The sequence below is a fragment of the Nicotiana tabacum genome, chromosome 23 (genome assembly GCF_000715075.1).
Source record: "Nicotiana tabacum cultivar K326 chromosome 23, ASM71507v2, whole genome shotgun sequence".
Classification (NCBI taxonomy): Eukaryota; Viridiplantae; Streptophyta; class Magnoliopsida; order Solanales; family Solanaceae; genus Nicotiana; species Nicotiana tabacum.
This window is the reverse complement of record NC_134102.1, coordinates 18,723,935-18,742,283: the sequence shown is the minus strand read 5'-3', so window position 1 is coordinate 18,742,283 and position 18,349 is coordinate 18,723,935. Positions and strand designations below refer to the sequence as shown.

At 34.1% G+C, this 18,349-nt stretch overlaps 1 protein-coding gene and 3 non-coding genes across 4 annotated transcripts; 1 reads left to right on the top strand and 3 right to left on the bottom strand.

Moving 5' to 3' along the window:
* The first annotated feature begins 4,795 nt into the window (after positions 1-4,795).
* LOC107799641 (desiccation-related protein PCC13-62-like) lies at positions 4,796-7,763 on the top strand. The gene is made up of 3 exons (XM_016622781.1): positions 4,796-5,315; positions 5,994-6,219; positions 7,146-7,763. Exons 1-3 carry the CDS (start codon positions 4,972-4,974, stop codon positions 7,536-7,538), a joined length of 963 nt encoding a protein of 320 aa, XP_016478267.1. The 5' UTR covers positions 4,796-4,971; the 3' UTR covers positions 7,539-7,763.
* Positions 7,764-13,056: 5,293 nt separating this feature from the next.
* Positions 13,057-13,252, bottom strand: LOC142177667 (U2 spliceosomal RNA). The gene has a single exon (XR_012706240.1). It is a non-coding gene; the product is annotated as a U2 spliceosomal RNA (small nuclear RNA).
* Positions 13,253-14,160: 908 nt separating this feature from the next.
* LOC142177661 (U2 spliceosomal RNA) lies at positions 14,161-14,355 on the bottom strand. Its single transcript, XR_012706234.1, has one exon. It is a non-coding gene; the product is annotated as a U2 spliceosomal RNA (small nuclear RNA).
* Positions 14,356-16,476: 2,121 nt separating this feature from the next.
* On the bottom strand, positions 16,477-16,671 carry LOC142177657 (U2 spliceosomal RNA). The gene has a single exon (XR_012706230.1). It is a non-coding gene; the product is annotated as a U2 spliceosomal RNA (small nuclear RNA).
* Between the last annotated feature and the right edge of the window lie 1,678 nt (positions 16,672-18,349).

The window sequence follows — 18,349 nt, the reverse complement described above, 5'->3', positions numbered from 1 at the left end:
CTAGAAGATCCCTAAATATAACTGTTCAGAATTGAATTAAATAGTACAAGAAAAATATCGGAAGGTGACTCTGAGGCCTGCGAACACGGCAGAAGGTTTACCTTGAGTCTCCACAGCAATGCTCGACTAGCCAACTAATAATCAACAACAACCGAGGCACCTGGATCTACACAAAAATATGCAGAAGCGTAGTATGAGTACACCACAGCGGTACCCAGTAAGTATAAAGACTAACCTCGGTAAAGTAGTGACGAGGGACAGTCAAGACACCTACCGGACTAAACAACCTAAACAAGTGTGAAGGTGAATTAACATGGGAAACAATATTAATATAAAGCTAAGCAGGATAAGGAACACAGATTAATACTTGTAATGATACACTAATAACAACAATATTTAACAGGAAACAGTCAGGTAATGCTGTAAAGTAAACGGAACACGGTCTACATCAGTGAAACCAAATAAAAGAAAACCAGCAATGACTTAATAAGAACAACCGCTTTCACACCAGCTTTGTTCAAGCATTTCCACGAGGTACCGAACCTCATAATCACAACTCACGGGTCTCAATTCTTGAACCCTAATCACTTGGCACCTTGTGCCCACATTTCAATCCATAACCGCACGGACGACTCACAAGCCAAGAGGACAACTCTCACATAGAAGGCAAGTGGAACAATAATAACTGCACGACATGAATCTCATGCAACAATAATAACCGCACGGCAGAAACCTCGTGCGAACAATAACAACCGCACGGCAAAAACCTCGTGCAACAATAACAACCACACAACAGAAATGCCGTGCAACAATAACAACCGCACGACAGGGAATAATAGTCTCAACAAGGATAACTCAATAAGGAAGAGATAATATGTAGCAATGATTCCACAAAAGTATAATTCGGCGATAAGAGAGATAACATGAATCAATGATTCCAAATAAGAATACGTCAACAATGGAAGGAATAACAAACTTCAATTAAGGCTAAGCAATTATGGAAGGGATAATAGTAATTTTAATTAAGGTTAAGTAATTACGGAAGAGATACTAATAATATCAATTAAGGTTAAGCAATTACGGAAGAGATAACAACAAATTCAATTAAGGCACATAAGGATTCAATTGGCAACAAGGGTAAAACATGAATCAAATAAATTCCAAATACGACATGTAAGGGTAAATTTAGTAAGTGGAGGATTTAGCATGATAAAATAACTTCATATCTAATGAACATAAGAACCTAAGACCTTAAACGGTCAAATTTCCACAAATAAGCCCGATCACGTACTCGTCATCTCGCGTACACGGCCTTCACATGACACAATTAGCACAAACGACTCAAATCCTAAGGGGTAGTTCTCCCACACAAGGTTAGGCAAGATACTTACCTCAAAGAAGCTAGACAGTTACTTTAAAATGACATTCTCTAGTGAAACAACCTCTGGACGACTCAAATCTAGCCAAAATAACTTCAAATTATAAATAAAACTCATTCGAAACGATTCCGGATAATAAAGTTTCAATTAACAAAAACTAAAAAGTCAACCCAAAAGTTAATCTCGGGCCCGCACCTTGTAACCTGATAAAATTTATAAAATCCAAACACTCATTCAATTACGAGTCCAACCATACTAATTTCATCCAATTCCGACTCTGAATCGATGTTCAAAACCCAATTATTCTCTTTAGAAAAGTTTTTGATAAAACCCCCCAATTCTCCAACCAAATATGGATTAATTCAAAAATAAACTTCTGTAATCATATTAAAATACAGAAATTATAGTTATATACTGACACCCATGAAAAGACGAGAAGAACGCCGCGAAGATCACCTCAATCAGAGCTCTAAAACTCAATATATGCTCAAAATACTAAATAAACGTAGTTTGAATTTTTTAATACACACGGAATTTCGCTTCCGCACCCAAAACTCCGCACCTGTGGTCTGCCAGCTGTATTTTCTGCATTTGCGGACCATTCTTTCGCAGATGCGGACACAACTTCGCAACTGCGAAGCAATAGCACCAGTTCTCTTCTCCGATACAAAAATGAGCATAACTCCCTCATACGATGTCCAAATTTGACGATTCTTTTTTATATGGCTCTGTAATTACGATACTGATGTAATGCTTCAATCAAAATAAAAAATAGAGGTCATTTTCTTACTGTGGTACCATTTATGCTTGAAGAAACGACGTCGAAACATAAAAAACGAGCGCAATACAACCCAAACCAATTCAAAACTCACCCGAGCCCCTCGGGACCCCGTCCGTACATACCAATAAGTCCCAAAATACAACGCGAATCTGCTCGAGGCCTCAAATCACATCAAGCAATATCAAAACTATGAATCACACCTCAAATCGAACTTAATGAATTTATAAACTTTCAACTTCAACAACTCGCACCGAACATATCAAATCAACCTAGAATGACGTTAAATTTTGCATGCAAGTCTCAAATAACATAACGAAGCTAATCTAACTCTCAGAATCACAATCCGATCCCGATTTCAACAAAGTCAACTCTCGGTCAAACCTCTTAACCTTCCAAAACTTCAACTTTTCGATTTTTGCCAAAATGCTTCAAATTATCCTACGACCCTCTAAATATAAATTCGGACGCACGCCTAAGTCCAAAATCACCATACAAAGCTATTGAAATTATCAAAATACCATTTCGGAGTCGTCTACATAAAAGTCAAACTCCGGCCAACTCTTACCGTTTAAGCTTTTAAAACAAGAATCCTTCTTCCAAATTGATCCTGAATCATACGAAATCTGAACTCGACCATACACGCTAGTCATAATACATAATACGAAGCTGCTCGAGAACTTAAGCCGCCGAATAAGACGCTAATTCTTAAAATGACTGGTCAAGTCGTTATAGTTAGTACTATTGGGGTCCACATGGTCGATCTTTGCTTTTGAGTTATTTGATTAATTGTTGTTATGTACTCAGTCGCATTCATCATTACATATCATATCTCAGGCTCCGTTACCGTATATTGTCATATCTTGTATCATTGATTTGGGTTGCTTAGCATGAGTGTTGTGAGCCCGAGAGACTGGAGAGATTGATGACTGAGTGAAGCCGAAGGCCTGTTTATGAGTGACATTTATGGGATTGATTGTACGCCACAGTAGACTTTATTGATGCATGTCAGGATTTTTCTTATTATAACGCTTGCGCTGGATCTGCCCCTCCGGAGTCTGCACACCCACAGTGAGCGCAATTGCTATTGATTCATTTGTATTGGGCTGGATCTACCCTGGATTTATTTTCATTTGGGTTTGATCTTCCCTGTACTTATTTGTATTTGGGCTGGATCTGCCCCGTATAGTGCTGAGTGATTGAGTGTGATAAGTGAGAATTGAGACAGTCAGGTTGAGTACTCTGAGAGTGTGAGTACCCGAGGCTTTTGTTGTGTTGCATCACATACGATATGCATATTGGCATGTAGATATAAAGATGTCATATTCCTCATATCTTTCAGACTTGGCATATTTTATTTGTTTTGAGTTAAATTGTTAAACCGGGAAGCATGCCTAACTTCTTGTACCGTTACCTGCATATTATGAATTTTTGAGATATTACTGTCATATTTTCCTTAAATTTTCGTGCTGTTAATTTCGTATGTGGGCTGTAATGTTCGAGCCCGTCACTACTTTCAGTCCAAAGGTTAGATTTGTTACTTATTGAGTTGGTTATACTCATGCTACACCCTGCACTTCGTGTGCAGATCCAGATATTTCCGGTCACGGCGGTTGCTGATTCACAAAGTTCAGTCATTCAGAGATTATCGAGGTAGCTGCCCTTGCATCCGCAGACCTTGACTCTGTATTTCTTAGACAGTGTAACAGACTTAGACAGTGTAACAGACTTAGTATTGTATAGATACTCATGTACTCAGTGACACTCTGGTTTTGGAAAACTTCTGTATTGAGTTATGACATTTTATCCCGTTTTATGACATTTTCACTTATTTAAACCGGTTTTAGTATACCTTAAATTTGAAAGTGTTGGTAATGTCTGAGTTGTAGGCTTGCCTAGTACTATGATAGGCGTTATCACGACAGGTTGAATTTTGGGTCGTGACAGAGAGAGTACTTGATTTGGTTTGGGGTGGGTGGGTTGGTGGGTGGGGAGTTGCACCAGGCCCAAGCAGCAGGGAATGGAAAGCTAGCTTTAACTATCCTGGTGATAATGATAATTCGGAACCTTGACTTTAATTGGTTCCTAATATGCACTCATGCAGCTAACCATACTTCTGCTAAGTAAATTTCTACCGGTAAAAATGATAATTAAGTCATCACTTAGTTCTTTGGTTGATTTTGGATGCTGCTTTAACTAGTAGAAGTTAGGTGTTATCACGACTATTAGTGAGATTTTTGGTCGTAACAATGTCCCAAAGAGTGTTGCCATAAAGTTGTAAATAGCTAGTTCTGTTGAGAATCGTCATTAACCAATTACATATTCTAAGTAACATTCCTTGAAGTAAGTAAAGAGCGCAAAGATGCGGATTTGACCCGCACATTCTGTCGGCCTGCCTTTGTTATGATATATTGTAAAGATTTGAGTTCTAAAAATAAAGATACTAGTCATATGTACAAAAGAAAATACTTTCAGAACCCCCAAAAAAAAAACTAAAAAAGAAAATAACAGAAAGAGAAAGTGCAAGCATGAAGACGTCAAATTTTACATAAAGCTCCACTAATATTGCAATCAAATGATGATCCAAATCCTTCTCAATCGAACCTCTTTCCCACCTTGTTTCCTGAAGATGTGACTCTTTCTTCTGCTTGCATATGTCTTTTTGTCTTCCCTTTCTGTCTAAATTTATACTTAGCCAATGCCAGTAAAGAGAATATAACAGTAATACATAAAACCCATAACACAATAGAAATAACTTGTCATTTGTTCCCAATATTCCACAACCACTTTTCTTTCGTTGGTTTTGCAATCACTATGAGACTAAATCAGTTTTCTGCACTATTTTTTCTTCTTCTACTACTACCAAGTTTAAGTTATGCCATTGAAGCTGCTAATCATGAGTTTTTTATGGATTGTGAAAATAATGATAATTATCATGTGGGAAAATCAGACGTGGATTTATTAGAATTTCCACTGAATTTAGAGTACTTAGAAGCTGAATTTTTCTTGTGGGCAGCTTTTGGGCGTGGCTTGGATAGCTTCTCACCTGACCTTGCCGCCGGTGGGCCGCCACCAATTGGTGCCAGAATTGCCAAACTTAGCCCTCTTATTAAAGATGTTATTGCCCAGTTTGGTTTCCAAGAAGTTGGTCATTTGAGGTTTTCTTCATCTCAATTTAAAACAATTAAGGGATCGTTTGGTATGCAATAGAGAAAAATCCAAGGGGTGTCAATCGACACTCCTTTGCTCGAAAATTATATAGTATTATTAGATAAAAATTTTTATTTTATGTCTATTTACTATGTTGAGTCTCCTTGGCTTTTTGATATATTTAATATTTTATATTTTGATATCCTTTAGTGAAAATCTTGGCTTCGCCGCTGGGTATTACTAATCTCTTATTTGATACACTTTTTCAACATATGTCTTAGTAATGTAAGCATTGGTTATACAACCTATTTGGTATTATTCTATGTATAAGTAATACATAGCAAAACCATTGTATTAACAATACCTAGGCTATTAATGCATGCATTAGCATGGTTAAAGACAAAATTGTCCTTAAAGTCCCTTAAAGTTAAAGAATATGGAAGGTATTTTTGTAAAGAACTAATTTTTCTTAAAATTGTACAATGCATTTTAATTTTTAATACACCACATGACCAAACATTAAATAAGAAATAATCTTTGTATAACTAATGTTTGAATTACTAACTCATGCATTACTTATCCAGTATTATTCTTATACACCTTACCAAAAGACCCCTTAGTGAAAATGATGTTAATTTGTAGATGCAATATGTTAGTATTAAATGAAATGACGAATTGATATGCAGGGCAATCAAGAAGACAGTAGCAGGATTTCCAAGACCATTGCTAAATCTTAGCGCTGAGTCATTTGGCACAATTATGAACGATGCATTTGGACATCCTCTGGAACCACCTTTCAATCCATACGCTAATGACATTAACTTTCTTCTTGCATCATATGTTGTTCCTTACGTTGGACTTACCGGATATGTTGGAGCTAATCCTAAACTCCAGAGTCCTACTGCTAAAAAGGTAGTAATTAAATCTCACTTCAATTAATTTTCATAAAAAATATATAGGATCAGATTTTATTTTCTTGCATTTGACTTGCTAGAGGTTCGTTATGTGTCTCCAGTTGTATTTTCACGTCTAGTAGCTGAATTTATTCCATTGTTAGCCTTCCATTTCAGTGTTCTTACGGATAATGTTTCTTTAAAATAACTTACATTCAGAGACAAATCTAGAATTTTAAATTCATGAGTTCCTAAAAAAATCTCAAATTAATATATAATAATAACTGGATTAACGACTGGTTCAGGGCTAAATATTCATATACATTTAATAGATTCTTAAATACATATACATGATTTAAACAAAAGCTATTGAGTTCACGGAAACACGCAGTTATATCTGCCCTTGCTTACATTATACCAAACACACTAGTATGATTTCAGACATCCGTTGCTAAAACAACACTGCCCCCTAAAGCTTTTGCAGTTAGAGTACTGATCATAAATGTTCTTTTTTTTTTCTTTTCTTTTCTGTTCAAACTAATAAAGAATGACTTGTACACGTCATGTGAATATTTTTAGTTAGCAGCATGATTACCGTACAAAAATTAATGGATTGACGAAAACCTGTAGTTATTGTGCCGGATTTACCCCGCTTACATTATACCAAACACACTAGTATGATTTCAGACATCCATCGCTAAAACAACACTGCCCCTAAAGCTTTTGTAGTTAGAGAACAACAACAACAACAAACACACTAGTTTCCCTCAAATGGAGTACGGAGAAGTTAAAATGTACGCAACCTTAACCCTGACCTCCACTAGAGAACGGCAAAGAAGCCACATCATCGCGCGGATCATATATAAATGTTCTTTTTTTCTTTTCTTTTCTTTTCTTTTCAAACTAATAAGGAATAACTTATACACATCATGTGAACATTTCCAGTTAGCAGCAGGATTATTAGGTGTGGAATCAGGGCAAGATGCAGTTCTAAGGACATTACTATATCAGAGAGCAATAGAGAAGGTGGAACCCTACGGGATAACAGTGGCGGAATTCACGAGCCGGATATCGAAACTGAGGAACAAGCTAGGACACCGAGGATTGAAAGATGAAGGGCTAATTGTGAAACCAAAGGAAGGTGCTGAAGGGAAGATAAAAGGGAACGTGCTGGCCGGCGACAAACACTCCCTTGCCTATGATCGGACGCCGGAGGAAATACTCCGGATAGTGTACGGAACCGGAAAAGAGAATAAACCGGGTGGGTTTTTTCCTAAGGGAGGTGACGGTCGGATTGCCAAATCCCATCTTGGAAAAATTAAGAAATCTGAAGGCTAAAAGCTTTGTTTAATATCCAGTTCTGCATGCAAGCGAAAACCATGCATAATATAGGCATAGACGATAGGGAAAAAATGAAGGAAAAAAGTAAAGAGGGTGTGGAAAAAAATATGAGATTCTAAAATACAATTAAGAACAAGCTCATTATTTTGTGCTTTCTATTATTTTGTCGATTTATTTTGTTCTATCGTTTCTTCATAATATTGGCGCATTTGTTTTCTTTTCTGATTTCTTTCTCTCACTCTCTCCCTCTTCTGTTGATATTTGACGATTTCTATTTGTTTTTTGTCTCCGTCTATGTTAAACTCGATAATAATCCCCGTAATGATGAGAAGTTATTATTATCATTACTAGTGTTAGAACTCGTGCGCAGGGGCCGAGCCACCTTATGGGAAGCGGTGCCACATGACACCGCTTCGTCGGAAAGTTTTATTAAATGCATATATACACATAAGCAAAACCATAAAATACATAGAAAGCAATATAGGTGACACCACTTGAAATAAAATAGTTCGTTGTCCAACTGATTAAGCGTTTCAACTTCTTAGTAGACGTTGGGAGTTCGAATCATTTTGGCGGCATTAAGTAGGCGTTTGGACATAATAATTATAAAATTCGAAAAAATGGTGAAAATAAAAATGGTATTTGAAATTTAGAGTTGTGTTTGGACATAAATTTCAGTTTGGGTTGTTTTTTAAATTTTGTGAGTGATTTGAGTGAAAAAATTTTGAAAAATAATTTTTTGCAGTTTTTCAAATTTTTTAAAATTTCCAAAATGCATTTTCAAGTGAAAATTGAAAATGTTATGAACAAACGTTGATTTCGAAAAAAAAGTAAAATTGTTTTGAAAAAATCTTTCTTCAAATTCTATGTCCAAACGGGCTCTAAATTTTTATTGTTTTGGAGACATTATTTATTAAAGAAGAATTAAAATATATTATGTATTAGTGAGGCTTTTGGCGGCACGCTTAAGTTTTTATTATTTTGGAGACATTATTTATTAAAGAAGAATTAAAATATATTTTGTATTAGTGGGGCTTGAACCACACCTCAAACAAAATTAATTACGCAACAACAAAAGCCACTTGAGCAAGAATTTATTTGTTAGTCAAGCTGACAATAGATATACTCAAATCATTCTTGAAAAAAAGACATACTTGGTACTAGTATTTCCAATGAGACTATCATTAATACATTTCAGAAAATAAAAACTCATTGTAGAGATTTATAGTAATGTTTTGAATTTTGTTTTTTTTAATAAATATGATGTCATTATAGTTATTCATTTGTTCACTTCTTTGTTCACCTATTACAAAATGTGACGTCGCTTACGAAACATTCTGCGTAGGCCACTGCTCGTGCGATGCGGATAATTTGACAGAATATTAATCTTATAAAATTATGATTTGATATATCATATTATTTTAATAAATATTAGCTGTTATTTTATAGTTTAATGCAGTGTGTAGAAATATAATAGAATCTATATAAAATCAAAGGATAACATTACATAGTAATCAAATAAATTATTTGTTCCTTATTTATTATTTATTAAATTAGCAAGTACTTAGTACTAGACATTTACTAACGTAGTTTTTGATTTTTACAATTTTTACTTCGTCCAAGATATATATTCTTTCATTATTTCGTATAATCAATATTTTTAGAATTATTTTTCTACATTATACCCAAGTTATTGTCTTTAATTTTATCCAATATAATAGTTACGTGATCTTATCCATATAGTATGACCATATGAATAATTATTCAAAAAAATTCACATCTCAAAAAATAAATTGTCACGCCCCAAACCTGGGCCTAGACGTAACACGGCACCCAGTGCCTGACTACATGTGACCGAGCGAACCAACTGGCTGGTTGAATCAACATGTGATATCATAACATACTGAATGCGGAAGATAAACTAGCACATGCTAATATACTGAAAGTCTAAATGATTATTAAAAAAATGGAAACATTAATATAGTTCTAAAACATATATGTAGCAAACATTGCTTAACATGAAAAGCATGCGACTCTGTCTAACTGGTACTCTAGTCTATGAAGGCTCTAAGGAAGTATTGAAAATACTAACTATCTATAAATACTGAAAGACTGTAAAGTAATGATAATGCCCTAAAAGAACTAGGGATCACCACATATTTGGTACGAGAATTCTAGCACTCTGAATTATCAACCTGTAAATCATTACCTGCATTGTGAAATGCAGGCCCCGGGCAAAAGGGACGCCAATACATTTGAATTGCACTAGTATGTAAAGCAGCTAAAAGAAAGAACTGTAAATGCTGAAACTGAAACTAAAGTGATAACTTATACTAATAATTGATAGCTGAACTAACAACTGATAACTGAACTGATAACTGATAACTCAACTGAACAAAGGAAGTAAGGATATGAACACTCCCTCTTCTAAATGATGAACAACCTGCTTATCTAAATAAATAAACTGTGGCCTCTGACCCAATATATATGTATATAAGCTGCGGCCTCGGGCCCAAGTATACGTATACATAACTACGACCTCAGGCCCAAAGATGCATTAAGCATAAACTGCGGCCTCAGGCCCAAAGATGCATAAAGCATTAACTGCGGCCTCAGGCCCAAATACTGTGTTTTCAACATTCAGGGATTTGAATTTAGGAACTGAGAATCATACTGCAATATGTGATGCTGAAATACTGAATCATATTAAGTTACATGATATTAGAATACTTAATAGGACAAGACTGAGACATGTGTTCTTAAACTGATTATGAAAACTGAAACTTCAATTGTTTATGACATGCTGAGTAATCTAGACTAAGACTCATGGGCATCAAACCCAAGTCTATATTGATTACGCACTGAGCTCACAATGTTCAGAATGAAAGTCATGAACGAGTTATGAAGCTAGAGAAAAGAAGTTCTGCTACTATTCAAGGAACAAAGCTAAGCTATATTTCATAGGCAATTAGTAACGTTGTAAAAGAAACGTAGTGTAGGGAGAATCATAAACATTCCTAAACATAGAGAGTTAGCCTCACATACTTTAATTTTCTGCTCTTGAGCATAATACAACATCCGCCAACCTGTTCAACTTTAATCTATAGCAATACAAGTCAAAGGGATTCCATATTAGCAATAATACTCATGTTTTGGTCACTTAGGTATTTTATCAAATATTTGGTGGGCATAAAACTTCATAGTCCTTATTAAGGGCATTTCTACGCCCATCAACCCATTCTCTTGCTCCTAGATAATATTAAAATTTCAAATTCTTATAATCAATATCATTCTTCATCACACATAAGATAGATAACACCTTTAACCAATAATCAATAATCAACAACCCAAACCTATAACTGTTCATGTTTTTCTATCAAACCTATCAACTTATCTCATGAACTAGAGTCTTTAATCATTAATCCAATGCTATAATCATTTAGAGGGTGAAGATATTACCTTTTGACGTTCAATCCTCTTGAATTTCAGTTTAAGGGTTTCGTCTCTCAAAACTGATGTCCATATCGAATATCTAATGATTTGAAGGGTTACCCATGTTAATAAGGTGTTGAGGAATTGAAATTAACTTACAATCATCATTAGAACTTACCTTGGATGATGGAGGGTCCTTTGAGGAGTTAGGTTCTTGAGAGCTTCCATTTCTAGAGCAAGTTTTTTTGTTTTGGAGTGTAAGGGACAAAGTAGGGCTTTTAAAATAACCTCCCGGATTCCCCCCCCCCCCCCGACAGTGAAGGCCCAACCGCACACCTGAACGCGCATCAGAGGCAGCGGCCACACACGGAACCATCCGGACGCGCATACTGCGCACTGTCTAGTAAAACGCACATACAATTTTGCTTAGAAATATGTTCGGGCTCCACAATATATCGTTGGAAAGCTATTTCAAAGGGATACAACTTTCATGTTTTACGTTTTTTCAAATTCTACAGATTTTCACGAAATTCTAATATAAGACGAATTTTCCATAAATTTAGTCGATTTTATCGAATCTTATGCACCACACTCTCCGTCTTGATTCCAAAACAACTATTTTTATCCATACTCATCCCGATGAGACTTCACATGTCTAAAATATCACATTAATACTCATTTAACATGTCCACACCTAGTTCAAATTTTTGGAGTGTTCCATAAATTAGTCTTATAACTTTATATATCTCTACGCTGTAGTTATTTATTTATATATTCTCCTTTTTTATAATAGTTTCCTTAAAAATATATAGATGTTTAATTATTTTTAATTCAAATTCAAAAAGAGTAACTAATTATTAACTATGCTAACTAATTTGTCCTAAAACTACTACATGTATTTCTTCTACGCTTTATTTATCATAATCTTAGGCTAGACTTCCTTCCTTTTAATAATATATATATATATATATTCAAAAAGAGTAACTAATTATTAACTGTGCTAACTAATTTGTCCTAAAACTACTACATGTCTTTCTTCTACGTTTTACTTATCATAATCCTAGGGTAGACTTCCTTCCTTTTAATAATATATAGATAGATGGCAAAAAATCCTAGAAAAATAAGAGTGACAAATAAATTTGTACTTGATTTCAGAGTGCTACGTATTGCAGTACGGAATGTAACTTATTTATTTGAATTCAAATCCTAAATTTTAGGCAAGGTGTAGTGGACTATTACAATTTTATCTAACATGGAATGAAGGTCGATCCAAAATTTTGGGCTATGTTGGTCCATCAACATTGTGTGATCCTTTTAGAATAACTGATACCTTAATTACTCATTTAATATCGTAAGGTTTAAGGTTATTTATAGGGATTGTTCTTCCAAACTAATTCCATAGATAAGAAAAAACTGCAAAACATTATCTAATATAGTTGATATTGCTAAGAAAAATGTCTTAATACACGTGTTCCTGTATTAATATAATATATGGTCCAACTATTAGATGAATAGAAATTCAAGCAGGCTATCAGAATGGTCCATTACAAATTCAACTCTGATTTTAAATTAAATTTAAACCATGAGAAATTAAAATCATCTATTTTCAATAATTAGCTCTTTGTCTGATATGGCTCTTGGATAAAAGTCGATCAATGTTTGGAGAATATATTAATCATTCAATATTTAGCATAAAAAATTTGTGCTTTATAATAATATATTAACCTTCAAGAAGGTTTATTTTTCCCGCATAATAAGTTATTACAGACACTCTATAACAACATCCATATATAATAATGATTAATTATAAAAGTTAAGTTTTTTCAGGACCCATCTTTTATATTATGTTATAATATATGTCATTTATAACAGCTGTTATAGATATGTTTGACGGTATATAATACAAAATACACTAGAAATAAATGCTACTCCGATTTTACATGTTTTATTCGACCAAACTACGACAATAAGAATCCACTCTCGATTTGACTTGAAACAAACCAACTAGCTGACAAAATTCTATCTCTTACATAATAATCCTTCTCAACTACACACAAACATAAAATATTTAAACTTAGATTTGATGGGGTGCGCCAGGCCCAAGCAATAGTGCAAGACCAGGGCGACGCGCGCGAAGGCCCAGGCAGCAAGCTACCTTGATGAACCTTTCCCTTAAAAAATTGAGTTAATATCGTGTGAGTTGATGACTCACATATCAGATATTAAACTGATAAGAACATATATTACACTTTATCTTAGCCAAAAGGCCGAGAATGTGCATGGGCCTCTTCTTTTATAAAGCGTCTCAACCCTCTGTTTCTTTTTTCTAGCAATGTGGGATTGATGAACCTTAATATAATAGTATTACTCTTCCCCTTCTTTTGTATCTTTTGAAGAGTTAACAATACCATATATCTCTTAAATAACTTGTCCCAGAAATAGAAATTGGCTTTAAACACAAACCTTAAATTAGTAAAGAGTACTTATTTGTGACTCACTGTTTCAATTGGAACTTGAAAGTTTAAAAAAGGATGAGTTTATGATAAACCAAACTAAAATGTCTCCTCCATGTCAAAGCCTGTGAGTTTCAAAGACAATAGGTGTGAGTTCAATTCTTACTGTTCTCTTTCCCTCTTCCCCCGTCCCTGATCAAAAGACCTTCAAGCGCGAGCTTAATTCTTGCACGTGTTACCAAAATATGTCTTAAGTAACCTCAAGCATGTATGGTTTATTATTCAAGTATGTATAAAGTTATTATTTTTTGCAAAAAATTGCAAAACAATAAGATATTATATGTTTTTCTCGACCAAACTACGTATTGTAATCCACCCTCCAATTAACCGACGTGAACATGTACTTGTGCTCCACATAAGCGGACCTACCCTTAGGGTAGGGGGTCACTGGCCCCCAGTAACATCGAAAAAATATATGTATACATATCTTAAATAACATACATACATACATACATACATATATATATATATATATATATAATTGGTACCTTAAACCACTTTCAAATTCGAATCCGCCTTTGGTGCTCCAAGCAAAATTAGCGCATAAAGCAAACACAAACACACATTGTAGACACTAAGATTTCCATTACCTAATTACATATTCAACCTTCTAAACTAAAAGTTTCTTCATCTTGTTAACCAAGCTTGAACAAAAAATATTTAAACTTGATTTGGTGGGGTGCGCCAGGCCCAAGCAATGGTGCAAGACCAGAGCGACGCACGAAGGCCCAAGCAGCAAGCTACCTTGATGAGCCTTTCCCTTAAAAAATTGAGTTAATATCGTGTGAGCTGATAGCCCACATATCAGATATTAAACTGATAAGAACAGATACTACACTTGATCTTAGCCAAAAGGCCGAGAAAGGTATGCTTTACTTTGTACTCGGGCCTCTGCTTCTATAATGCTTCTCAACTCTCTGTGTTTCAGTTTCTATCGATTTGGGATTGACAAACCGTACTAAACTATTACACTTCTTAGTTCCTTTGCTTTCTTAAATAACTTATCCTAAAGTTATTGAAGAATATTTTGGGAATTCGATTGTTCATGCTTACTCCTAAGTATTAAACTATTGTTGGATATTCTCCAGAAAAATATTAATATGCCGGAATTAATTAACTATTTATCCAAGTAGTAAAGTATAAAGGAAGGATCATAGAACAAGGTTTCAATAGTATTTACAAGTATTTGCCAACTGAAAAGCTAACTAAAAGGTTAAAATGATAATAGCTTGATAATACACAACGTACCTTTCAAAATAAACTTGTAGATTAGCTTGACAAAGACACTTGGGAAAAAATTAATCTGAGTTAAAACCACTAAAGTACACTATAATATAGAAAGCTACCCACAAACAGTTTATTATACAACATAACCTTCAACACACTATCAACCCTTATAGTATAGTGGTATCAGTGAGTTTCAAACACAATATATGTGAGTTCAATTCTCACTGTCTTAAGTAATCTAAAAAATGTACAGTTTATTATCCAAGTATTTCATAAAGCAGGTGCCAAACATTGGAAATATGTAAGATTTAATTGTAATGCACTCTTGGTATGACTTGAAACAATGTCAATTCTATTTACTTGTATGATTTAGATGTCTTGTATTTTCTCGGAAAAATGATTCTATTGATGGGATTTGGTATGAGATCAATAATCTCGATAGATTGATATTTCAATCTTACTTCTTAGAACGTATTGATTTGAGGGTAAATTTCACAAATGGTCATATAACTATGACTTTTTTTCATCAAAGCCATATAATTTTATTTTCTCACACAAAAATCATATAACTATGACTTTTTTTCATCAAAGTCATATAACTTTGTCTCTTCTCACACAAAAATCATAAAAGTTTCACTAATTCACACGAAAATTATAGTGGTCGGAAAAAACAAATTTTCTGATAGTATTTTCTTATTTTACGTTTATTTTTATTTTTATTTTTATTTTCAGTCTAATAAATGATCATCCAATAATAATAGGAGAAATATGAGTATATTTTTAGTCGCTCCCAAAAATAATAGTTGATAATATATATATAGGCTAGCAAATGTAATTAGTTTCGGCCGGCCGGTTAATTTTATATTTTTTCCTTAAAATAAGAATGACTCAACCCAGCCTGACCCAATACCCATATACGTAAGTTAAAAAATAATACTAAAAGTGAATTCTTCCCCATAAGAAACTTAGTTCAGAATGCATGAGATTCTGACAAAAAATCAAAGAAATAAAAGGTATAATTAGAGAGCACTTGAAATAAAAATATTATCAATTTTAATAAAAATCTTGAAAAGAAAAATAAAAGATAGAAGTATCATCATGTTTTGAAGGATTTACTATTTACTTTTAGTATTATTTTAATTTATATATATAAGTATTGGGACGGGTGGATCAGGTCGGATTGGGTCATCCCGGTTTTAATTGAATTATTATTTATTAGATTGAAAAAATAAAAATTAAAAAACCACAAAATAAGAAAATACTACTGAAAAATTATATTTTTCGATCACTATGATTTTTGTGTGAAATAACATAGTTATATGACTTTGATAAAAAAACATTCGTAGTTATTTGTGAAATTTACCCCCATAAATGGGACCGCTCTGTCTAGCTTAGCTCATGGGAGGGTAATCCCGGTAAAGGGAAATGTAGCTAAGGTGTAGCCTGGTACTTCATTTTCCTTCCTACCAAACACACCCAAAATGTCATTTTGTTGATTCATATTACTATGTTCCTGTAGTATGGTTAAAATACTACATGACGCTAAAAAGAATAACACGACATTAGGTACAGCCAAAGGCCAGAACATCAAATGTTGGACTACTCTTCCATTACGTGCATTACACAACAGCAGGAAGATGAGGGAGCTCATCTATATACATGCCAAAGATTTCTATTTCATAGTTACAAATTCATCCTTCTAAACTAAAATTTTCTTCATCTTGTTAAGCCAACTTGAACATTAAACATTTAAACTTGATTTGGTGGGGTGCGCCGGACCCAAGCAATAGTGCAAGACCAGGGCGACACGCAAAGGCACAGGCAGCAAGCTACCTTGATGAGCCTTTCCCTTAAAAAATTGAGTTAATATCGTGTGAGCTAATAGCCCACATATCAGATATTAAACTGATAAGAACAGATACTACACTTGATCTTAGCCAAAAGGCCGAGAAAGGTATGCTTAACACAATGCATGGGCCTCTTGTTTTATTCTGCATCTCAAGTCTTTGTTTTTAAGGTTATATCGATGTGGTATCAACAGACCTTGCTATATTACTCTTGTTATTTCCCAGAAAGGAACTCATTTGCATTCTTAAATAACTTATCCCCGAAAAAGCAAGGGGCTTGAAGCCACTAATCTAAAGTTAGTGAAGAATATTTTGCAAATTTAACTACTCATACTTATTCATAAGCATTATTATAAGCAGGGCGTACGCAGAATTTTTGATAAGGCGGTGTCAAAATTTGAGAAAATAAATGAATGAATAAATTATTATAATGAAAAACGGTGTCATTTTATACCTAATATTTTTATTTTGTATACTATCTATATAAACATATTTAATAAAAATTTCGGCGAAGCGGTGTCACGTGACAACGCTTGCCGAAAGGTGTATCCGCCGCTGATTATAAGCACTAAAGTACACTATAGTATACAAAGCTACCCACAAACAGTTTATTATACAACATTACTTCAACATACTATCACCACCTAGGAGTAGTTGGTATGATGCATAAGCAAAAATAATCCTGCGATAATAATTTAGTACCGTTGTATTCCTTATTTGGTTATTAATCCTGGATAAGTTGTCCCAGGATTAAGTGTCACGATCCGAAATTCCCTCATTCGGATCGTGATGGCACCTAACATTTCACTTGCTAGGCAAGCCAACGTTAGAATAATATTAATTATTTTTTAAATAATTTTTAAATTATTAATAATCAAGGAAACAAAAGCGGAAGCAAAGTTTGAAATATAGTGAAATAATCCATCAAAATAACAGTGTCTAAATATCATCCCAGAATTGGTGTCACAAGTGCACGAGCTTCTAGAATAAATACAAATAAAGGTCTGAATAAAATAAAGCTGTCTGGAAATAAGCACACAGCTAAAGTAAAATAGACGGAGATTTCAGAACTGCGGACGCCATGTAGTTATACCTCGAGTCTCCTCTGGTAGCTGAAATCCGAGTAAGTCTATGGTACGCCGCTGGGACCAACTCCAAAATCTCCACAAGAAGTGCAGAGTGTAGTATCAGTACAACTGACCTCATGTACTGGTAAGTGCTGAGCCTAACCTCGACGAAATAGTGACGGGGCTAAGGCGGTTCACTTACATTAACATGTACGCAATATTAATAACAACAATAAATAATAAAAATAAATCAGGCAACTCATTTATAATAATTGAAGCCAACTCAACAATCATAATCCATTATTATTTCAACCAATTATGTTGCAGCGTGCAACCCGCTCTCACAATATATTCACATTCAATTCTGTTATATATTTATTTCAATCAAGTATATATACTTTTAAATAAGTCTGTTGCGGCGTGCAATCTGATCCCTCAATATTGACTTTTAAATAAGTCTATTGCGGCATACAATCCGATCCCCCAATATATATATATACTTTCATTTTCGTTGCGGCGTGCAACTCGTTCCCCCGATATAATTTTAAACAACTCATAAATGTAATAAAACTTACTCCAATAAATACCACGTCCAATGAGAAATTATTAAGCATCAAGGCACACAATAATTATAATTTATTTATGAACCAAACAATGACAAATAATAACTTATTATGAAAATCATATAGAAATTAGGTAGTTTAATATTTAATATGTTAAAT

What these genes read in the sequence shown, in the direction of transcription:
- LOC107799641 (XM_016622781.1), top strand. Translation starts at nt 4,972, where the DNA reads ATGAGACTAAATCAGTTTTCTGCACTATTTTTTCTTCTTCTACTACTA. An exon ending in CAAGAAGTTGGTCATTTGAG is followed by an intron (nt 5,316 to 5,993) that starts GTTTTCTTCATC and finishes ATTGATATGCAG; the next exon opens with GGCAATCAAGAAGACAGTAG. An exon ending in AGAGTCCTACTGCTAAAAAG is followed by an intron (nt 6,220 to 7,145) that starts GTAGTAATTAAA and finishes GAACATTTCCAG; the next exon opens with TTAGCAGCAGGATTATTAGG.